The 25,220-nt window shown below is 37.3% G+C and overlaps 2 protein-coding genes across 2 annotated transcripts; both read right to left on the minus strand.

Annotated features, from left to right (window-relative positions):
- Positions 1 to 3,984: 3,984 nt before the first annotated feature.
- LOC126630363 (cytochrome P450 77A3-like) lies at positions 3,985 to 6,002 on the minus strand. Its single transcript, XM_050300477.1, has one exon. The coding sequence runs from the start codon at positions 5,872 to 5,874 to the stop codon at positions 4,330 to 4,332; it is 1,545 nt and encodes a 514-aa protein (XP_050156434.1). The 5' UTR covers positions 5,875 to 6,002; the 3' UTR covers positions 3,985 to 4,329.
- Positions 6,003 to 15,772: 9,770 nt separating this feature from the next.
- On the minus strand, positions 15,773 to 18,656 carry LOC126630362 (trihelix transcription factor PTL-like). Its single transcript, XM_050300476.1, has 2 exons — positions 18,032 to 18,656; positions 15,773 to 17,222 (listed from the first exon to the last, which is right to left on the minus strand). Exons 1-2 carry the CDS (start codon positions 18,475 to 18,477, stop codon positions 15,968 to 15,970), a joined length of 1,701 nt encoding a protein of 566 aa, XP_050156433.1. The 5' UTR covers positions 18,478 to 18,656; the 3' UTR covers positions 15,773 to 15,967.
- Between the last annotated feature and the right edge of the window lie 6,564 nt (positions 18,657 to 25,220).

A 25,220-nucleotide genomic window follows, 5' to 3' on the forward strand; every position in this document is an offset into this window, starting at 1 on the left:
ACAAATATTTCGGTAAGAAAATGAGATTATGAGGCATAAGCTCAAGGTAAAAAGGGTAAAAAAAGTAGAGGAATAATTAGGAAGACTTGAACGTAGAGTTTAAGTAATGACATGGAGTACTTGGGGCTAACGGAATGTTTGGTGTAAAACTAAGAACAGTGACATTTTAGGATTCATGCATTCGTTCCCGTTTAGTGAGATAAGACTTCGTTGTTGTGGACTGAGTACATCCCAGAATAATCTAAGGACAAATGGAAAATTGTAGAAGAATAAGACGACGTGATCATGGAAATCAATATAATATTGATTTTGTTCAACCCAAATCCAATATATCTCAAATCTTTGCACCCAAAATAGATGTGGTCTTTTAATGACCCATAATCATTGATTGGCACATATTAAGCTTATGATAATACAATTAATAAAAATTAAGTTTATAAACACGTATTAATTAATGATTAGACGAGAGAGACCACACTTATATTTTTGGGTGCAAAAAATTTGATCTCAATCCAATTTAGATTTTGTACCTTCGTGTCACATCGAAAGACTAAAATTTGATCTTAAATGTAAACCGAACCAGGAGTTGACATTTTTGTTTCAGAAAACATATTCATAAGCAGAGGCTTTTGAATGCACTGCTTCCTGCTACAGGTGCAAGTACACAGAGTTCGTTAGTAGTTGGCAAAACGCATTGGCAGAGAGAGTACACTAATGCTGTACATGTTTGTGCATGTAAATGGATGACATTGAATTTTGGAAAAAAAAAAAAAAGTTTTGTGTCAGCCAGCAATGTTGGTTGAGTTTTATGATCGAGAAAATTGTAGTAATGGTCATTCAACTTTAACTCAATTGGAACAATGATCATTTCCACTAAAAATTTGTGATCATTGGTTTCTTAACTCATCAAAACGTGCATCTATAGTCTTTTTCATCAACTCTGTCAGAACTTCTGTCAACATAAGTAACGTGTCACACATGTGAGGCAAAAAACCAAAATGAGAAACTTGTAGCAACAATCCCTCAACTTTAACCTAATTTGAGTAATGATTCCTTAATTTTGACCTAATTGTAGTAATGATACTTCCATCATTATTCATTTTTTACGGAAGTTCTGATAAAGTTGACGAAGATAATCATAGTTGCACGTTTAAATGAGTTAAGGGACCAATGGTCTCATATTTTTAGTTGAGGGACCAACGCTTTAATTGAGTTAAATTGAAAGATTATTGCTACAATTTTCTCTATATGAAAGGCTCCAACGTTTTTTTTAAGAGAACATTGTCAATTTTAAGAATTAACGGGGATATTAGGAAATTTGGAAAGTTTTGTGAGAGGCTCTAAGGGGAGTTGAGCATGAAGCTATCCTACACAATAGGCTATTCATAATAATTCAATATTAAACTCACTATTCACAGTAGTCGAATATCAGACATCTCACTCTTAAGTGAAGATGAAGTGAAACAATTTTAAAGAATACATTTTTTTTCGCATTATATTTGAAAACTCAAAAGACACCCTTGAGTATTTAATTGTCATGATACCAAAATTTAATATACATAAAATACATATAGGAGAATTGTTTTTAGTATTTCAAACTACTCATTTACAATTTATTTTTTCTTCTAAAGATGAGTTCAAGGTTATGTTTTAAGGTCAGACAACAGTTCACTATTATTTATAGAATTATACAAATAAATCAGAAGAAAGCACCAATTCTCAATAAATACGAACGCAACAATTTCGTTACATATAAGACTGCGGCAAGTGTTACTTGCAAAGCGAATCCCTACATAATTTTTCAGTTTTTTCGAAACATGTCGTACATAACACGCTATAATATAAATAGAACAAGAACATTACATGTGGTTTAATATTCTAGTAAATAGGATGTCGAGTTTCTCTCTTGCATTTTGAATTTGAAACTTGCAAATTCTCTAAATTATCGTAATAATTTCAAAATTTCTCACCTACCATAATAATAGTAAAATTGGATACATTAAATATAACATCCCACATCGACCCAGGGAATAGATCATGTAAGCCTCATATGTATATTCTCATCTCTACCTAGCACGAGACCTTTTGGGAGCTTATTGGCTTCGGATTTTATCGGAACTCCTAAGTTAAGCGAGTTCGCGCGAGAGCAATCTTATAATGGGTGATCCATTATAAAGTTCTCGTGTAAGTTCAAAAAAAAAAACCGTGAAAACATGGTTAGAGCTCAAAATGGACAATATTATATTATAATGAAATCGAACCCGGAATGTAATGACGGCCCGAGCCGGATGAATCTCTTAAGATACGATGTACAAATGATGACTCACGGCAGATTTTCCAAGATGCAATATTGACACATATCCACATAAAAAGCCAACCAAATTGTTCGGCTTATGAATGCCACGATGCAGACATATCGGCATGATGGTGGTCCATATTCCACCACCACTCGTACTACTGCTGTAAAATCACTCCGCCCTCGTCAAATCCTCGATCCATGGGAACAAAGTCAAAGAATACTAGCTACATTTTCCATTGTATTTTCACCTTATTAAACATTTAAACTAAGGGTGTGATATCCACACACTCCATTTTACTTTTCATACATCTTTTTAATTTTTGACCGTCAGATAGAATGAATTAAAGAAGATCAATGGAAAAAAATTAACAAAAGGTGTGTGAGAAGTAATTTGAAATGTGTAGATAGCACATCCCTTAAACTAACATCGTATTTAATGAAATGTCTAAACTTTCAACTTGGTTAAGTTTTGTGTGCTATAATCCTTCAGCCATGTCCCTAAAGTAGATGGTTTCGATTATCCTATTACATTGGCAGATGAAAATTGAGAATTTTTAGTATACTCGGAACACCGTCACATAATATTATTATTTCACTTAAAAATAAAATGTTCATTCATATTATCACAGATGAAATAGCACACCACATAACAAGTATTTTAAGGGCAAATAAAAATTTCTTGTAAATGAGAAGAAAGAAAGTAAAGAGTAGTACGTTAGTTTTAGTTCACAGTAACAAATTTGCACTCAAAATTTTTGTATCAAATATTTTGCTTTTGTAATTGTATCCTAAGGTCATCATGGAACGACGTTACGCTTTGCCATGATCTTGAGCCAAGTCACACAATTCAATCGACATGATTGTACAACAATTGCATTACTGCTAACATATTTTTAATATAAGGTCATTCAAATAAGTACGTAAACGATTCGTATTTCAAGTGATTGAACACATTTACATTTGCACTTGAAATCTTAGGTTCAATGAGTCCCACGTATTGTGATAAAGCTAATTTAGGCAAGATAATACATCTATATATATATATATATATGTATGTATGTATGTATGTATATCAAGTGTCGCCTTCAGTTGAGAAGTGTGACTTTGCTGTCAAGAACAACATTCATGGGGGTCACATGGGATTCATCAACAGGTAGCTAGCTAGCTGAAATTCCATGGAATGGAAGGAAACAACACACAATATTATAGTTAGTTACTTCAAAATTTTATAGTACGTAGCAACTGGCCATACCACGGCAGATGATTGCTTTAATGTACCTAAAAATGCAGGTCGACTCAAGTTTTCACTTTAATTAACACACAAGCATGCAGTTTGTTAAATTTAACCACTTTTAACTAGTACTAATCCTCCACAATAATTAAATAACTACAATCCTAATTAGAGTGGGACTCACGCCAACAAGAATTACACCATATGTATTTAAAAGACTTTTTACACCATATGTATTTAAATGTCTTAGCTAGAGTGCGAGAGAATTTTACAATTTTCTTTCTTAATTAGAGCCGATTTACCTCGTACGATGACTAACCATACTAGTCTGATTTACCTAGCTATCACAGAAAAACCGTATTAAAGTAGTGAAATCTTAGAAACCAATGTAGAGAACCGATGAGTAGAAGTGAAAACGTATCATGTATTGTAGATTAGTACTGATCATGATCGATGCTAAAAAACTATTTTCTATTTTATATTTGCATAAAGCAAAATTTGAAGCTAAATTCTGTTGAAATATACAGAGTTCATGGACACCCAATATTTGTCTAATTCTTTTACTTCCATCTGAATTTTTGGATCAAGATTTTACCCTCTCCATTCCCAAGCGTAAAATCCATTATTTCCATGACATAATACTAAAGAATAACCAAAACATAAAAAAAGTAAAATAAAAAAATAAAAACAAAAAATGCATAATACAAATAAATAAAAAAAAACAAAGATCTACATATCACGAACCCGATCGATTTATCCGTATTATATCAAAACTAATTAGATTTTTCCACCTAATTAATCAGATTCTAGGCTTGATCATAGCTCTTAGAGTGTTCTTCATTACCACAGTGAACTCCAATTTCCCAGCAAAATCTATTTTCTCACCAGCCGGGTAAGCACTCCACTCGAACTCCTGCACCATCCTCGCCAGCATTAGATGAACATGCACCGTCGCCATCCCCAACCCCGGGCATATCCTTCTCCCGACCCCGAACGGCATCATTTTAACTCCGGTCACTCCGGTTATATCAGCCTCCTCCCGGCCGGACACAAACCGGTCGGGATCAAACTTTTCCGGGTTGGACCACAATTTCGAGTCCTCCGATATGCCGGGCAAGTAAATCTCAACATTCACATCCGTCGGTATATCGTACCCGGCCAAAGTAGTCGGCTCAGTTACTGCATGGGTTAATGAAAAGTAGGTAGGAGGGTGCTTTCGTAAAAGCTCCTTTACTACAGCTTGCAAGTAGGGCATTTTCTCCACATCTTTCTCGTCAACTTTTCTGTCGCCCACACTCGCCTTAACTTCTTGGTACAGCTTCTCTTGAACGTTCGGATTCGTTATGAGCTGAGCGATTCCCCATTCGAGAGCCGTGGCTGTCGTGTCGGTGCCGCCATTTAGAAACTCCGAGCAAAGCGTGACCAATTCAGCATGCGAAGGCGAAGATTTTCGTCCCTCCACTTTGAGATCGAACAAAGTGTCGAGGTAGGAGAACGACGTCGCTTTGAGATCCGAACCTGGGTTCTCGAGGGCACGGCGACGTCGTTCGATGAACGGGACAATGTACTGAATCTGCTTGTTTCTCACTTCCAAAGCCCTATTTCTCTGCTTGGAGAAAAAGGGGCTTAAAATCGGCAAATAATCGTCGATTCTCGGGTCGAGCACGATTAAAACCATTTTCATTATCTGATCCATTTTCTCCACGGTCTCCTCGTCCATCTCGATCCCGAAACACATTGCCAAAAGGATACAAAACACGGCAAACCGCGCGTTTTTGAGGACCGAAACGACGCTGTCGTTGGCCTTGGCCTCGTCCTTAATCCGCTTGATGAGTGTGTCCATGGCATTTTCTCGAACACTTCGGAACTCCTTGAGGCGGCTGGAGCTGAGCATGTTCTGGACCATGTTCCGCCGCAAGGACCGCCACACAGGGCCGTAGATTGAGGCGTTGACGGTGAACTTATTGCAGCTAAAGATAGTTCGGGTGGGGTTCTCTCTGGGTCGGGTCGCGAAGACGACCCCCTTCTCGATCAAGGCTTCGTGGACAAGCTTGGCGTCGCTGAGGATGATCATGGTTCGGTTACCCATTTTGAGAGTGAAAATGGGGCCGTACTTTTTCCGGAGATCGTCGGCATACTCGAAGAATGGTTTTCCGGAGCGGGCAAATTGGAAGAGGTTGCCGACGATCGGCCATCCCGGCGGACCGGGAGGGAGGTTGGGGTGCTTGGATTTGGACTTCTGGGTGAACACGAAGATCAACCCAGAAACGAGAAACGCAAGGAGGGTGAAAAAAATGTGGTAGTAAGAAGAAAGAGAAGCAGAGGAGAAGGAGAAAGCAGCCATTGATGAATGCACGGAAGGGTTTGAGTGTGTGGGAGAGAGAGATGCGTATAAATGGGCAAAGCTTGAAATTGCAGGTGGGATCAATAAAGGCTCGTTCCTACTACTTTGAAGGGGTTCTTGCAGTTGCAGTGGCAGAGCAGTGTGGTTGGTGGTGGGTGTAGATTGTTAAATGCTACCTCTCAAGCTGGCAATTTTTGTACAGACAAAATTTAACAGTGACATAAAGTACGGGCAACTACTCCATTGATTTGGACAACTATTTTTATCACTTGAGTACAAATTTTTCTTCAAACCTTTTCAACAGTTCACGCGAGACAATTTCCAATTACATGATTAATCACATTTCAGAGAAGTTCAGCATGTCTGCTGATGGTTTTGCTTTAATCGGCGCATAATTATGGTCAATATCGTGTTTGGTTTGGTAACTTTCCTCCTACAATAGTTTATCGGGAAATGATAAATAGACCAAAATATTAAATCAAATGAACAATAAAAAATAAACACGTTATTCAACCGTTAGATAATAATACAATCATCAACACATCATTTTGTTTACAAAATTTAATCCCCTAATATTACTCTAGTTTAAAAGTTACTTTTAATAAGTTTGGTAATAGAATTCGTCGAAGATCAATACATTTAAGTTTCTTTTTATCACAAACTATATTGGGATTGCTTATGAGACATAGCAAAGGAATTTGTTGGGAAAACGAAAGAGACATGAATAAATAAGAGTAATAAATTGGTGATGACAATGGTTGAGTGAGTGGTGCTATATTATGGATGGGGATGGGGTTGGGGATGGGGATGGAGTCACATTGGTCAAGTCTGTGGGTTTCCTTAAATCCGCTAACTATTTGTTAGTTAAGGGTACGTTTGTGTGTTGTGTATCCTTGCAGTTGCTACTTTTGAGTAGAGTAACGCTGAAGAGATCAATTTTTTTAAATCAAATTGCAAATTAAATGATGTGTCACAAATAAGAAATAAACACGTTAATCGATACTTAATTAATAATTCAATTACCTACAACCACATCATTTAGTTTGCAAATTTAATTTAAAAAATTTAGTCTCTCTAGCATTACTTTTTTTAGTAACTTGTGGGTTAGATTTTGATTTGCAATTCAATGCTGTTTATGTGAAACTTGACTCTACCACATCTTCTACAAACAGTTTTAAATGTTTAAAAAGAAAAAAATATTTCAGAAGTACTTTTAAAGTTCGTTGGAAAGTGCTTTTAAAATAACTAAGAGCGCTTTAATTTAAGTGTTATAAATAGGGAAAAGTGGGAGAGAGATCACTTTTACTAGAGATAGGAGTGAAAGGGATGCAATGTATCACATTATCTATTTTTCGTAATTGTCTCACACAAATGATGCGGGTAAAGATGGGAAAGGGATATTGGTATTATTGCTTTGGATCTTGATATTATGTGTTTTTACAACATGACGCACTTAAATGTTTTTTTTGGAAGAAGCATCAAATTTGTTTTTCTTACATGACGCACTTAAATTGTTTTTCTAAAATTCACTTGAATTTTTACTAAATATCACCAAGAGTAATGCTAGGGAGACTAAGGGGGTGTATTCAATTGAGAATTTGAGAGATTTTAATGGATTTATAAATCCATGGATTTTTATGGAGTTTAATTGATTTGTAAAGATTTTTTATAAATTTTTTATTCAATTCTCTCGAAATCTCATGGGGAGATGTGAGATTTGTGGATGCTTAAAATACACTACAAAATCTCTCAAATTCCCTCTAATTCCTTAACTTTCTCAAATTCTTTAAAATCAATTTCTAATTGAATACACATAGAATGTTATAAACTTCTTTAAAATTCTAATTGAATACACCCATATTTCTAAGGATTATAATAAACTATCTTAAAATTCTAATTGAATACACCTTGAATTTCAGATAATTACTTAAAATCCTGATTGAATACCCCTAGATTTATTAAAAGAATTAAAATCCCTCAAAATTCCAATTGAATACACCCCCCCAAAATTTGTAGACTAAGTTTTGTAAACTGAATGATATGAAAGTTGATGATTGGATTATTACTTAAATGTTGATAAACGTGCCAATTTCTTATTCGTAGCACATCATTTAGTTTGCAATTTTAATTTACAAATTTAGTCTCCCTAATATTATTCTATCACCAAAAACACTTACATTTTTAAATGAGTCCTTAAACTTTTCGGCTAAATATTGTTAAAATTGCTTCTGATAATCTGAAAACGCTGTGAATTGATTTTAAAAACACTTTCAAAGTGCTTCTTCGAATATTGGGCCATTTAGGCCTCTATAAGATAAAACCTGCGATCCCATTCTATAAGTCCAAGTCTTATCTAACGCGGCAAATGGGCCGCTGCAAATTCGGCACAATTCGTTGTGCCCCATTCATAGTGTCACAAAACATGTGTGGCTAGTGGTGGAATCGAATAGGTAACTGAAATGTAAGGCGGAATCACAAACCAATGAACACTTGTAGGAACGAGTAAATCGCAACCGGCACTGACACGGCCAAGTCAGTTTACCGACTTTCAGTTAACCGATTTGGTCGATCGGAAGAAATCGATAGAGTTGAGTTTTTTCGGATGATTTAGGTGAGGCAAAGAGGGGAGGACGGTATTACGAACCCATTCTCAAAGCTTGTAATTGATCTCCAAACAACAGACCTGGTGGCAATGAGAAGGAAAGAATAGAGAGGAGACCGGAGGCGACGATTATGGCATTGTTGTGCACATGAATATGTGATGTAAATGACATTCATTTTCTTCTTTTTGAAAAGAATTGAAAGATGTTATGTTGGGTCTCAAGATGCGCTCAAAATTGATGAGTGACATTAGGATGTAACAGTACAATAAGTACGAAGAGTTTATTAAAACTCATACACACATTATATCAGAGAATCAACGACAGTTACAACCAACACTAGTTCAACAAGGAATTGAGGCACTAATCTAAATATAATAATAAAAGGTAGCAAACCCTACTCTTAGGTGTCACTGCCAGCATGCTAAACTACTCTCAATCCCTCAGCTCGAACCCCTAATCTAAAACTTTGCAAGAAAGACTGCTACATTATGGGGAAGTGTGTCGTGTTACACAAAATACCAGATAAGCTATGAAACTCATGAAATGACAAATAACATATAGTATACAACCAAAATGGTATAAAAGCATGCAGTATCAATTCCTAATTCAAGGGATATGTTAAACATGCATACACAATTCAAATCACCAACACCAGTTTTATTCCCTAAAACACAATCACATGCTCTTCCTTTTACTCATATGATCCAAAGAACAAGTTTTCAGGCTTTTTTTTTTTTTTTTTTTTCTTGAAGTAAAATGAAAACTGAACACTAAATGAATATGTCAAGTTATCAACTGCCCTTTTAGACCATCTCCAAATGAGATATCAAAATGTCCAAATCAACTTTAACAGTCGTAAAATGTCACATCCGGCCTAGGTCCCCATCACATCCCAGGCTCGACTCCGCTTTAGCATGATATTGTCCGTTTTGGGTACCGATCACGCCTTCACGGTTTTATTTCTGGGAACTCACTGAGTAGAACTTCCCAATGGGTCACCCATCCTGGCAATGCTCTTGCCCCTTTCTCGCTTAATTTCCAATTGGTCACCTATCCTAGAAATGCTCTTGCCCCTTTCTCGCTTAACTTCGGAGTTCCTACGGAACCCAAAGCCATTGAGCTCCCAAAAGGTCTCGTGTTAGATAGAGATGTGAATATACATCTCAGGCGTAGATGATCCACTTCCCTGGGCGATGTGAGATGTTACATAAAAGGCAGCAACAAAATTTTCCAACCGGGAAGCTAAATCTGATGTGGCATGACATGGAATAGCAGCTCACACCCTTGCTGTCAAATTTGACAGCAACATCAAATATTTTTAATTCATTAGAGCATCTCCAAAGGAGATGTTAAATATAATATGTCAAATTTTTCTTTGATAGCGGATATGGCAAATTGAATACAAGTGCTAAATTTTATTCTTTTCTAATGGATATGTCAAATATTTATTTTATTATTTTATTGGGCCTAGAGTTACATTAACTATTAAAAAATAATCAAAATTAATTGTGGTTTTTATTCTATTGGTTGTTAATGGGATCCATGTATTAAAAATTTAATTATGTTGTAGTCTATTTTTATCTGACAGAGAGACTAGGGCCGACGGCAGAGAGAGAGAGAGGAGAGAGATGTGTGTTTGTAGAATTGTAGGGGAATGTATGTGTTGTTATCCCAAGCCATGAGGGTGTGGGTAAGGGGTGGGGTAGTTCTAGGTCCCAGGTTCGAAACTTGGTGTGTGTGTTTGTGTTTGTGTTTGTGTGGGTGGTGGAGGGTAATTAAAAAATAAATAAATAAATAAAAAATAAAAAATAAAAAAGTATGTGTTGTTATCCCTCCTACATTGTGCCTTTATTTATAGTAATAAAGGGAGAGAAGATATTCCTTCTCCTCCAAGTAATACAAGTTGTAATAGGAAAGAATAACTAGAATCAAATCTAATCTAGGATTTACACAATCACACTTATTCTAGGAATGTTTACAACATTCCCTCTTGAGTGTGCAAATACTTAAGGTAGATTCAGCATCATGCAGAAGTTGAGGAAGTCGACTCGTCGGCATTGATTCCAAGGAATAACGCTTATTCTCAATAAGGTAGGAACTTGCATAAGTAGTAAGTCTCACTAAAAAACCCTAAGGCTATGGCAAAAACCCGAGCAGGGACAAAATCCATAGTCTAAGGAAAAATGCGTGAGAAATGCAAAGTCAAAAGAAACGTCTACAGGACGTCATCAGAGATATGACCAGCCCAAGGTGGGTGCCTAGTTAAAACCTAGTTAGGTAGCAAAAAACCAGTGGAAAAAATGCTCCTAATCGTAGGGAAAAAGAGTACATTAAGATCAAGCAAGTATCCAGAAGATACTCCCCCTGAGTTTGACATAATTCCAAAGAGAAATAGCAAAGTTACAACTCAGAAAGTTTACGTATACCAACAAGCTTCTGAAACGTCGCCTTCGGTAGTGATTTGGTGAAGAGGTCGGCCAGATTGTCTTGTGATCGGATTTGCGTGACTTCAATCTTCTGATAATCTTGTTGTTGATGTGTAAAGAAGAACTTCGGCGCAATATGCTTGGTGTTGTCTCCTTTGATGTAACCCTTCTTGAGCTGTTCAATGCAAGCTGCGTTGTCTTAAAAATTTGTCGTCGGGGCATTAACGGCGGGATGAAGATCACAGGAGCTTCGAATATGGCCCATTACTGCTCTCAACCAAAAGCATTCCCGAGTTGCTTCATGTAAGGCGAGAATTTCAGCATGGTTAGACGAAGTGGCAACTAAGGTCTGTTTAATTGACCTCCAAGATATTGCGGTGCCTCCAACGGTAAAGACATAACCCGTTTGAGAACGCGCCTTGTACAGATCACATAAGTATCCAGCGTCGGCATAACCAACAAGGCGAGAATCAACCCGATGAGCATAGGGTGCGGCATCACTCGAGGATTCGTAGGGATAGAATAAGCCCAAATCCATAGTACCCTTACGGTAACGGAAGATGTCTTTCACGCCAGTCCAATGTCTGCGTGTTGGTGTATTGCTGTATCTTGCCAAAAGATTAACAGCAAAGGAGATGTTGGGTCTAGTGCATTGAGCTAAGTACAATAAAGTGCCTATCGCACTTAGATAAGGAACTTCAGGTTCCATAATCTCTTCATCATCCTTCTTCGGACGGAAGGGATCTCGCTTTGCATCTAGCGTACGAATGACCATAGGAGTACTCGAAGACTTCGCTTTATCCTCATTAAAACGGCGCAGCACCTTCTGGGTGTAGTTCGATTGATGTACTAAGATTCCATCCGAACAATGCTCTATCTCGAGACCGAGACAGTATCGAGTCTTACCTAGATCTTTCATCTCAAATTCCGACTTCAGGTGCGAAGCAGTTCTCGCGAGCTCTTCAGGAGTTCCGATGAGATTCATGTCATCGACATATACTGCAACAATCGTAAATCCGGAATGTGACTTCTTAATGAACACACAAGGGCATAGTTCGTTGTTCACATATCCCTGACTAGTCAAATACTCACTCAGACGGTTATACCACATTCTTCCGGATTGTTTCAAACCGTATAGTGAAAGACTCGATTTGAGTCTGGTGACCATGGGGGTGAACAAAGATTTAAAAAATCTCGATATTCATTGTCAAAACCCTAGAAATTCGATTATAATTTCAAAAAAAAAATCGAATTTGCAGACAAAAAATTCGTCGGGGACGACTGCAGGTCGTCGGGGGTAACTGGGCATGGCTGCAGGCCATGTTGGTTGATGATTTCAAGGGTGGCGACGCCTGCTGGGCGTCGGGTCTGGGTGTTGGGCCTGGAGCCGTGGCTCCAGGATTGGTTCTCGGCTCGGGAAAAGCACGGGTTCGAAGAACCCTAATTCCCCAATCGCAAAATTTTTTTTTAATGCAATTATATTATATGCATGTATAATTCTAATGAATCACATATTTACGTTGATGCATATGCAAATAATAGTTTCAATGCATGTACATATGTAAGATTCAGTTCATGACAAATATCAAATTCACATAATTGTAGCAATTTTGGTGATGAAGCATACACAATTTATGTAGAATCTAAAATACGTTAAACGTAAAGTTGGGTCATGCATCATGGTGAATGTTCATGCTATTAGGGCTTACAAAATATCGAGTTAAAAACCGTTGTTTGGAAAGAACCTGATTGCGTGATGATATGGATGAACTGGTTTGATGCAGAAAAAAAATCTCCAACGTCAGATTCCTAAGCGCAGTGGTAGGAGCGTGTTAATAACGTGTTGTAGTCTATTTTTATTTGACAGAGAGAGTAGGGCCGGCGGCAGAGAGAGAGGAGAGAGATGTGTGTTTGTAGAATTGTAGGGGAATGTATGTGTTGTTATCCCTCATACATTGTACCTTTATTTATAGTAGTAAAGGGAGAGAAGATATTCCTTCTCCTCCAAGTAATACAAGTTGTAATAGGAAAGGATAATTAGAATCAAATCTAATCTAGGATTTACACACTCACACTTATTCTAGGAATGTTTACAACAAATTAAATATATTTGACTCTTTCTTTATTTGCTATAATAATAATAATAAAAAAAAGCTAGAAAGCAATGAATCAAATAACTCGTATGCCACATCATATATAGCATATCAATTGAAGAACATATAAATATTTTTTAATCTTATTTGGCATATTTGAGGAGATGATCTTATTAACACTTTTCCATGTCGCCAATCCACTTCTTTCAAAACAAACTGAAAAAGACAAAAAAAAAAAAAAAAAAATCTTCTTCTTCATCTCTGCATCCTTTCTTTCTCTCTCTTCCCTCTTCCCCTTCCTTCCTTTCTTCTATCTCTACATCCTGCCGAACCAGAAATAGAACTAACGCGACAATTTCATCTTCCCGATCGGTCGATTCGATTCCCCCATTTAAATAGAAGCTACTCATTCTTCCACTCTCTCTGCCCAAACCCGTAGCCATCTCCTCTCACCAATTGAGGTTTTTGAACCACCATTCCAGCCCACGAACATGTTCACAAAGATCCCCGCAAAACCCTTCTCATCGCCCTTTCTCCCTCTTCGTTGTCGTCTTTTCTCTCTGCACCTCCACTCGATCACTTACAGTGTCGATCGGTCAAGCTCGTCTCCACCGTCAAGATGGGATTTGGGGGCCTCCGAAGAGGTGGGGTGAGGTTTGGAATATCAGGAAGGGTTGGGGTTTGGGTCAATAAGGAAGAAGAAGTGGAAGGGCTGGGATCGTGGAAGTTATTTATATTTGTAAAATATAAATATAAAATAAAAATTATAAAAAGAAAATAATGTAATAAAATAATAGTTCAATTTAACATTGGTGAAGGTTATAATTTTAAAAGATGTTAAATTGTCACATAGAATATTAAATTTAAATTTTATATTTAAAATTTGATATCTTATTTGAAAATAATCTTAATAATTAAACTCATGGTTATTCAGGTTGGATCTTTTTTTATTTTATTTTTTATTTATTTAAAAGGGAGTTTCTCTATAATAAAAATCAAACACATAGCTGTTAGGCTTGGGCTTCCGCTCACCATTCATCAGATTTCTAATTAATTTTGTATTAGCTAGCAATTAACGTACTGTCAAAGTTTTCAAACAAACGCATAACACATTGCAGAGTTCAAATTGGTCTAAAATATGTGAAGAATCCCTTTTAGCTCCTGCCTCCTGGTAATATAAATCTAAAGCTCTTATTTTATTACTACCTCGGATTCTAATGGTAATAGAAAATTTCTGCAGAATTCTTGGTATCTGCGTACATACATATCAAAGGGTTCATGCGGCTGACCCAGCCTGGGCGAGTTGCTGATCTCCATGAAAGGACGGTTTTTACCGTTGGTGTTCCCCTGCCCGGGTAACGTATGGCTTCAGTTACCCAGTAAATAAACAAAATTTATTTACTTACAAATGGTGTGAAGGTACGTGCTGCCATGAATCCATGCATGACTTTACTGTCAGTAACTCAGTATCTGATGACCAATGTGTCTCTACTATTCAACTGTAAGATGTAAATTGTGAATATGAGCAATTAATTGGGTACATGCATGCAATTGCAAGAAACCTTAATTAAGGTATTGAGCATATGTTCTGAGAAGCTAACTCTTTTGATAATATTTTTTTACATAATGGGTTTATAGGTTCTTTTCTCACTTTCTCCCTGAGTTTTCAAAATATTGTGGTTTCTTGTTCGATGTTTAATCCATGACCATTGGTAGCCCTAGGTTTGTGGATGTTGATCAATTTGTTTTTGGCAAGAAACCATAAAAATTCATAAGGAAATAATCAGGTTAAACCAAATAATCGTGGTACTGATCAACGTAATTGGTAATCGATATTAAGCAATCCATTCCCAACACTTTAGAACCTAAATCAGAAGTACACGCTCTAAAACAATAAAAATAACAAACCCAAGGAGCATGTACTTTTTTCGAAATGATAGTGTATATATATGCTATAAATCCTGATGATTCTATATCAAAAACTTTTACACATACATATTAGTAGGAATTTGCTTATAACTATGTATATACTTCATTAAGAATCCGAGTGTAACACAGTATCAATTTCATTAAAAACTTGAGTGCTTCGTAGTAGTTTTTTTTTACTAGTAACATAATCAAATTTTCATAAAAACCCCAAGTACGTCCTTCTTGCATAGCGGTTCTTATGTTAAGTGTGTGTGTGTGCAACTAACTAAACCCCTAGTGCTCTTACATATCCATTTTAGAATTAATGCTTGTGAAGAAGCAACTACGTATGTACATGATGTTCTAGAATACATAATTATCTATTTATCACAAATGCTATTAGAAAACATTAATTATATATCTTGAAGTAGTTTTGCAGTTCAAAACACAAATAGTTGAAGCACTTTTGGTACTGTCAAAACACTCCCAAACAAGGCTAAAAACAAAAGGGTCTTCAGACTTTTCAGTTGGAAGACATGGTATTAATTAGAATTCACAAACCTGCAGTCTGAAACCATGAAAAGTACTTTTTTAGACAGCTGCTTGTGTAATTCTCATTTTTCTCCCCCGCTGTAATTAATCATGCTATATAACATGATATGTAGTCAAAGTGACTTTTTTTGGGTTAAGGAACCTTGCTTGATTAGGAACAGATCCATTCAGAAAGAAAATTAATCAACAAAGACCATGAGGAAATAATCCTACACTTTAACCTTTTAATAAAAGGCCCCCAGTCAATGCTTTCTTACCTGGACAAATTAGAAAAGCACTTTCTCCAGAAACAAAACACATTGGCAAAACTCTACGATAAGAATTAAGTCACATATTTATTATTTACTCATAGAAAGAACTCAATTATCTCTTTAATTAATTAATTACCTTGCTCTAAACTTAGTACTGGTTCTTTTTCCATTGCTGATGAGCTTCACAGTTCCATACTGGTTCCTTTTCACCAGTATAATAGATGTGTATCATGTGTTCAAAAAATGCATCACCTGTCCAATTAACAGTTGTCACGTGGTGAGTTGGTTACATGAGAGTATCTCTCGTCCCACAGGTTTTCTCCTCCATTAAATGGAATGTGCAATGAGCTAGAGTTCACATCCATATTAGAACACGATGGTGAAACTCCCTCATCCATTAGTTGAACTCCCATCCCATCCTGCCTTTGATTCCAAACTTCCGGGCCTTCTTCATAACAAAACATCTGACTAAAATACATGTTATTAGTCTTCGTTTCTTGTTTGTGCATCTTGTTCCATTCTGTTGTCATTCTAAAACAAATGCTTATATTCTCCCATTTCTCTTTACACTCCCCTCCACTCCTTGTGTAGCCCAAACTACCCATTTTTGCAGCTATCTCCTCCCACACTCCCCCCTCCTTCAGATACTCACTTTCTTGGAATGTGAGTTCCGAGCTAGTCCTCAGCTGTATTAAACTTGCAACTTCATGTTCAGTCCATCTAGGATAATTCTTCCTGTTATCATTACCAGTTTCTTTTGCAATATCGTCCTTGCCATTGTTGTTGTAAGCTCCTTGGCCTGTATATTTGCTTAGAGCCTCCATTATCGCCGCATCTCGAGTTTCAACCCATGCTCTCTCCTTAGCCCAAAACTCGTGCACTTCTCGCTCATACTTGGCCGCCTCTTGCTTCCTCCATTCTTCTTCCTTAGCTATCCTCTCATCCGCACTATCTTCAATACTCTTTACCATCTTCTCCATCAATGCCTCCTGGGTCTTCATTACCTTCCCCATTTGTGAACTCACAAACTCCTCCACCTTTGCTTTCCATTTCTTCTTTACCTGGGTCGCATAACTTTTATTCTCATTCTTAAGGCTCTCCATTGACTGATTCATCATGAAATAACCAATAGCTGAAAGTGACTCATTGTCGTCGTTGTTCTCCGAGGGTGGGGTTTGATCAAATTCAGTTGAGTTATTGGAACTAAGGCTCTCGCAGCTTATAATCTTTTGGTCTTGCACAACTACTTCTTCTTGGTTTTGATCTCGGTCAAAACTGCCACTCGGAGTAGTGTGACAAAGAAGAGGGTTTGATTTACCGTAAATGGAGGACTGATTGCTACTTTGATGATGATCTCCATAAATTGCTTCAAGCTGACGAAAGAACCTATAGTGCTTCCCATCTTGCCTCCCAGACTTCCCTTCCTTGGTTTTCTTGTAGTACTTGTACAAGTTCTCAAACTTTTCTTTGCATTTCTTCCCAGTTCTCTGGAATCCATGTTCCTCAGCCATTATCCTATACATCACGAAAATAGAACAACAGGAACATCTTTTATTAAAATTATAGACAAAATATTCATGTACTTAATTTCTCATGTCCTCAAAATATTAAATTAAGATATGAGCGTGTAGAAATTATATATTGTTATATTATCAAGATAGCCACACCATTCCTTCCTTTATATAGACTATAAGTCATTGAGATTACTATATATTCAGCTAGAATTTTCAGTTTAAGAATTTCGTTACTTAAGGTTTAAATTAATAAAAGTATTCCACCTTACATCGATGTCATATGAAATGTATGGCCTTTTTTAGGAGTTAAGCAGGTCCATTGCCCTAATTGAACAAGAAGGCCTCTCAACAAGAAAACTACTCTTGCTCTTGGACCAGTCAATTTGCATACCAAAACCAGAAAAAGATTAAAAAAAGAAGACCTGGGTCGATCTCTAGTTAACTCAAATACTGTCATTTTCATGCACTAAATTATCTCAGAAGATCAAACATTAATTCATCAAAAAGCCTGACAGTATCTAAGAAAATAACATTAATATATGAAACAATAAGTAGGCTAGCTAGGATTTCAGAAGTAAAATAAATGAAATTTAACACTTTCAGTTTATTTCTCTTTTGTTTATGTTGAAACAAAAGATGAACATCCATCTTAATTAATGAAAAAAAATGACAAATATTACAAGAAATTAGAAAGAAGAAAACACCTCAGCTGGTTGTAGTGACCTCATTCTCCATATATTTTGTGTTGATGAAAAGAATTGAGAAGGAAATTAGTGTATACAAATTAAGAACAGAAGCAATACGGTATACCTAGAGACTTCATCCCACAGGGGTCCTTTCTGATTAGTCTCCTTGAACTTGGAATCAAGAGCAGATCTAATCTCCAAAAGAGTAAGGGTTTCTTGTCTTGGCCATCTACTATTATTATTATTTGCTCCATCAATATTATTCCATCCATGCTCCGACTCTATCCCATACATCGCAGCAGCAGCAGAAGCATTACCACTAATAGTAATACTAGGATGACAAGCAGTTGTAGTGATCATACTAGTATAACGATGATGATCAAGCAAGCCAGCAGCTGCAACAATCTCACTGCCTACCGCTATGGGGTGGTGATGATAATGGGGCGGCGGTGGCGGTGGAGGCGTGAGATTGAGGTGTACTGAAAATTGCTCTGGGAATTGTAAGGGCTTACAAAACTGGGTTTTTGAGGCCATCAGATGCCGGAGATCTGGAGGTCCATAGTCATCCATATCCCTGGAGAGAGAGAGAGAGAGAGAGAGAGAGAGAGAGAGAGAGAGAGGGGGGGGGGGAATTTGGCTAGCAGTAATTAACAGTCGCAGTTATTCATTGGCGAAAGAGCTTTTGCTTTTTAGAATAGAGGAGAGAGAAGGGAGGGGGGTGGGGGACCAAGATTTGTGTGTGCATTGCAGAATGTAAGCTTTTACCATTGGAGACAGGATCCGAGTCTAACGCAACTTTCGTCACTCTTGCATCACTGTCACTCTGTGGATGTGGGAAAAAAATTTATAAGGAGAATACGTAATGACAGATGGAAAAGCATTCCATGAGAGAGCATGAAAATCCTGTTCTGTACCATGGGATTGCGAACAGTGCCACCCGTGTGTGGTTTTTACCTTTTCAGTATTTGACTGGCCATCCACCCATCTCTACGGTTCTACGTTCTAGGGTTCTAACTTCTATCTAGTCAATTAGCCATCTGCACCACCTTAGTTAGTGCTGAGAGCAGTGCGTTCGAGCACCAGGTGAAGAAAATTGAGTTTTCACTATAAAATCAATTAGCAATATAGGGAGTGTCTCAACCTCTTCTAAGTCCTTGCATGGTCTCTCCTCTCTTCAATGTGAGATTCATTCTCAACACGCCCTCTCACGTGTGGTGAATTTTCAAGCCTAACACGAGGACAATACAAGCGGGTGACGTGAAGCGTGTGTGGCTATTTGACTTCACATGTGGGACAATCTACTCTGATACCATGAAAAAAGTTGAGGTTTCAACATTAAATCACTTGGTAATATGGGGAGTAGCCGAACTTCTTTAAGCCTTTGCATAATCCCTCATCTCATCAATGTAGAATTCATTATCGACACCACTAGATCTTCCATTTTCACTTAAAATCTCAAACCTTAATGTGTCTTGTTTTAGTAATACTATCTGACTTGGTTATACTCTTTAAAATAGGTGAGTCTTAACCAAGGTATAAAATATCGATGATATTGGAAATATCGGTAGTCAAAAAACACGGAAATATCAATGGAAATATCGAGATATTATCGATATCGATAAAAATTGAATAAAAACCACGGAAATTGTAAGAAAAACTTGGAAATTTTTATTGAAACTTTGCAGGATGTTTATTCAGTCAATTATCTATTAGTTTATCACAAAAAATTGGAAGGAAATGCATTGCATGATGAATTTAACTTATTTAAGTTGATTATATAGCGAGCTGGCAAACATTGTGAGTGTAGAAAATATGTAGTAATTAATGAAAGAAGTTTAAACACACCATAATCATTTATATATAATGAATTAGTATAATATTTTACACTTTATACATTGTATGGTAAGATACATGAGTGACTTAGTACCACATAGAGTTCCTATGAGGTTCAAATTTTTCACTATCTTCATCATCTCTATGTGTAGAGTAAGTGTATTGTGAAGAGTAGTTATCAAATGATAAATCCCCAAAATAATTTTGTATGTAATTGTTAACATGCCACCCATATGGATCCGAGATTGGTTGACGTTGTCCATAAGCAAAATCATTTGAAGATTGAGTCTCGGATTCTTTCCATGAGTCGCTCGATTCCATCCCAACAGGAATGGGATATGAAGGGTAGGGAAATGGTTGGTTATGAGTATAACCATGGTTACTACTTCTCACTCCAACAGAGTCCGAAGTTATAGATAATGAGTCATCTTCTTGACTTGACAAAATCCCCTTGCCTCTTTCTCTACGAGTATAGTCCTTCCCTATGACACCAATTCCTGGTCCTGCCCGCCTACTGCCATGGTCATCATCCTGTGTTGCATGCGTGAAGTTTGCCTCACCAGTGAAGGGGCTCATAAATCCGGGAGGTGGTCCAACATAGTTTCCATATCCACCACTACCTCCAGCTCCACTATATCCTTCACCACTACCTCCAGCTCCACCTCCGGTGGTAGGTGAGTCTCATGATCTTGTAGTAGAGCTATCATTAGTATCAGCATGATCTTGTGGTTATGTAGGATTGGAAGAATGTGGAATTCCAGTGTTTCTTGGTCTTGGGTGCAAAAGTTCTTCCAAAGAGTCAGCGCTGCTAGATCTCACCTCCTCCTCTAATACTCTTTCTACATTTATCCCTTCATTACGTGCTTCTTCAGCAACTCTGGGAGCTGGGTTGCCTTCATCATCATCTAAATGAAGAGGTCTAATTCATTCATAAAGTTGGTTACCCTCTGTATCATCATCTTCAACAACAATATCAAACACATCTAGTGGGTCACCACGGTCGACATGATCTATTTCTGCTTCCTTATCTCGAATTTGAAGCTTCATGTTGTAGTAGCAATAAACTAATTTTTCCAACCGACTATGAGCCAACCTAATTCTTTGCTTTGTGTGAATGAGTGCAAATGTACTCCAATTTCTTTCACAAACAGATGAGGAAGCTGTTTGTGATAATACTTTGATTGCTAACTTTTTCACAGTTGGTGCATCAGTCCCATACATGATCCACCATTCAGCTATAATGAAAAACAATGTTGATAAGCCTAATAACTCCAACAAATTATATTATAAACTGATAGTGAAATATGTTTACACTCACTAGGAGACATTTTTGTTCGAGCAGTAACTAATGTTGGTTCTCCAAAAGTTCTTTTTGCATCTTTAAACCATGTTAGCTGAATTCAATAAATCGTGTTAGTTTAATCCAACAATGTAATTCTTATAATTTAAGTAATTGTGTACCTCATTTCCAAATTGGCCAACTGCTGGTGATGCAGCGTCTAATTTAGAGTATACATTATGTACAACACGTATAAGGGTACCATCATTTCCAACACCGAGTCTGTATTGGTATCGAGGATTCAAATAATATGCTGTTCAAAGAAACACATACTGTAATAAGAGAAATAATACTTATGCAACTAAAGAAATGAATTGCAAATTATGACATAATTTATACCTGCTGCATGCAAATCGTGGTATAATGTTTTATATCATCGGTCATCAATTATCCTTATGACCCACTTTGCACCATGTTTTCTTTCCAAGTCATCTTTCACTACACGCATCAACTCATATATTGCCCCCATAGTAGGATACACTTCTGTGTCAAAGATCCATAAAACTTTGTAAAGAGGTTCAAACACTTGGCACACATGTTCTGATTGAATCCAAAAAGCATAATCAAGCACTATACTTTCCACCGTACGACTTGCATTTGAGTGGCTTAAATTGTGGTTGGCCCAATCGTCATTAGTGAATAATTGCTTCAACCCTACTTGCTTATTAAGTAGGTTGTCTAATGCAATATAGTTGGTGGCGAATCGAGTGGTAGCTGGACGAATAATTTCTGCTTTGCAAAATTCACACATCTTTGCCAACAACTCTCTTCCCTATTGCCTCAAACATGAGATCAATACAATGTGTTGCACATGATGTCCATTATGATGCTTCATTAACTTTTTTCCAGCTTTAACAAATGCAGAACCGTTGTCGGTCACGACTTGGACAACATTATGCTCTCCCACCTCCATGATTACATTCCTCAATAATTTGTAGATATACTTGTAGTTCTTTATATGGTCTGAAGCATCAACAGACTTCAAAAAAATTGTCTTTCCCTTGGAGTATACCATGAAGTTTATGATAGACAATCTGGTTGGGCCAGTCCATCCGTCACACATGATTGTGCAACCATTAGTTTCCCACTTTGACCTCAACTTGTTAACATACTCGCCAATGTCTTTATACTCCATTTCCAAATATTTGTTTCTTACCTCATAGGGAGTGGGAGGTTGTACTCCAACACCGGCATGTTGACATCCCAATACCATAATTTTGAAATGATGTGATGATGCCTTCTCAGCAGAGACATTTTCATAGATAAAGAACTTGCTAATTAGATGCCCCATTCCCTCATTCACATTACCTCTAGTGAAATAACTCCAAACACTCTTTTGACGTGCTTTGGATGACTTATATAAACTTGGGGCTATTGGTGGTGTTAGTTGTGATTCTCTAACACTTGCTCCCCATCTCATTTGTACATCACCACTTGTCCCGGAACCTTGTGCTCTATTAGGAATTTTATGAAGGTGTTCTCTTTCCCATGCTGACTGTTTGGAGGCACGTAATGCTTGTTTCAAACTGCGCTGTTCTTCAGGTCCAATGTCATCATCACATTCATCCTCATCGTCATCATCATCACTGTCAACCGCTTGGCCAATGACTTCTCCTCGTAGTCCAGCTTGAATATTTTCCATTCCATGTGTTATCTTTTCCTTCTGCTGTTTTTTATTTTTTAATAATGTGGTGATGAATGTCTTCACTTCTGAAGGGACATTATCGCATCGTTGGACATTATGTGCTGGATCTAATCCATTAAGATGGTACTTAAGTCGTGTCACTCCACCACTCTTCATTACCTGACCATAATATTTGCAAATTGTGCCATGTTTGTTTCCGTCTATTGGGTCTCTATGTTTCCAAGCTGGATCACGTTTAGTAACTACACTGGACATCTTAAACGTACCTATATTTATTTTTCATGAAAATTAGGCAATTATTTTTTGGCCAAAAAATATAGTAGTGACGGAAACATATTAAATAGGAAGTAAAGTTATTCTACAGAAGAATTAAATAGGAAGTATTAAATAGGAAGCAAAGAAAATGATTGTAAGAATTTATGTAATTATAAAAATAATATGGAATAATAAAACCTAATATTAATGAATAATAATCCAATTTGATAATAAAATAATAAATAACATTAAACATATTAAAATTATTCTAGGGAATAATTATACAACATTACTTAATTACTTCAAAAAATTAACATGCAAGTATAAATTTCAATAATATAAATACAAGTTCGTAAACTTACCTTAAATATGTAACCCTTTTTGTAAAGGCCAAATAGAATCTGCATGGAGCAACAATAAAATAATAATTACACAAATGTAAAAAATCTGGAACTTTCGATGTTGTACGTAGCAGCAAAACCTCGACGATCCTCTGCAACTTGCCGTCTATGAATAAATGAGAGAGAAAGAAGGTATTTAACATTTAATTTGGAGTGGCGTGAGTTGCAGATCCATTTATTCAGTTTAAAGCTCTGAAATGGCTCTGGAATGGATCTAGAATGGCTCTAAAAGGGCTAAGGGAAGAAGAAGAAACAAAAAGGTGTAATAGAGGTTTTTCAATTTTCGAAGGGTAAAAAATGTGTGATCATCTGATACTCCACCTTTGAGAATGTGAAAGAATATCACGCGTGGCACACGGTTTTGAATCTTGATGCATGAAACCACCATTATTTTTGTCTTGTAAAAAATTGTACAATTTCTAAAAGCTGTAAAAGTTGAATTATTTAGATGCTTTTCTTTTCTCACACCGTCACACACCACCGACACACACACACGCCACCGACACACACACACACGCACACACAGAGATCACACACGCCACCACACACGCACAACACACGCATACATGCACACGTCTCTGGATCATTCTCTATTCTCCCTCTCCCTTCTCCCACAAACACACACACAGATCTCTCGAAGTCTCGATCCTTTTCTCTTCTCCCTTCTCCCACACACACGCATAAAGACCTCAGTCTCTCGATCATTCTCCCACATGGCTTTCTCCTCCTCCCTCGCCTTTCTCCTCGTCCGCGTCTTCCGCCTCGTCGGCGCTATCTCCATCTCCCGTGACCTCTACCCCCATCGGCGCCCTCTACGCCCTTCGTAGTACTCCGTCAACAGCATCATCATCACCATCTAAACCTCGTCTCTCTCTCCCTTTCTCTCGGTGCAGCTAGGACAATGGAACCTAGGAACTCTCCGGCGAGTTCTCTTGATCCTTCTCCGGTTAGGTAAGCCCTCAATTCATCTTGCATGTTGTGTGGTGTGGTTGAGAATCGAGATATACTAAGTTTTATCTGGTTTTTTTAAACAAGGTTTTAGAAGGAGATCGACCCGGGGGAAGGCACACCCAGCTCCGGCGAGGCCGTGAAGGTCGAGGAACTTTCCAAACACCTCCGACCGTTTCACGGCAAACGGAAGTTATAAAAACATTCCTTTCATCTTGTATTTCATTTTAATACTTAGATCGGAGTCTAGGGTGCTCTTTTACAGTCGGCCGGAGCTATAGAAGCTCCGGCATTCTTCTCCGATTCGCACCAGCTTAAAATTTCGCAATATTATCAGTTATATCGCAATATTATCAATAATATTGCGATATTTTGACGAAAAATCATTGGATAAGTGTTAAAATATCCATCTCTCACAAAACCGATATTATCGGCGAAATATCGCCGATAATATCAACATTTCAGACCTTGGTCTTAACATTGTATACATGATCATCAGTGGGTTATGTGCTTAAATACATTGTCCCCTTTTTTCAATCTCTATTTGTTTACCAATCACCTTGCTTAGACGGTTGGATTGGTCATCACAACTCTTTGTTTTGTAGAGTTATCAACAATTATTAGTGGTGTAAAGTTTGCATATTAGCAGGGTTGGCATTGTCTTTGGTTGGAAAGCGACAGTTCTAGTGTTATTTTTTCTCTTCAATCGTCTAATTTTGATCCTTCTTGGCCTCTCCGTACGCAAGTGTTTGGATCGCATTTGGAAAATGACTTTCTACGCATCTCACATATATCATGAAGGAAATCTTGTTGCGGACAATTTTGCTAACATGGGCTTGTCTTCTCCATCTTTAACATGGCATGATTCTACTTCGATGGCGGCTCGTGCTAC

Source organism: Malus sylvestris, chromosome 7, assembly GCF_916048215.2.
Source record: "Malus sylvestris chromosome 7, drMalSylv7.2, whole genome shotgun sequence".
Lineage (NCBI taxonomy): Eukaryota > Viridiplantae > Streptophyta > Magnoliopsida > Rosales > Rosaceae > Malus > Malus sylvestris.

Coding starts and splice junctions, on each gene's coding strand:
- LOC126630363 (XM_050300477.1), bottom strand. CDS start 5,874: ATGGCTGCTTTCTCCTTCTCCTCTGCTTCTCTTTCTTCTTACTACCAC.
- LOC126630362 (XM_050300476.1), bottom strand. CDS start 18,477: ATGGATGACTATGGACCTCCAGATCTCCGGCATCTGATGGCCTCAAAA. Junction 17,223..18,031: donor CTGTGGGATGAAGTCTCTAG/GTATACCGTATT, acceptor CGTGATGTATAG/GATAATGGCTGAGGAACATG.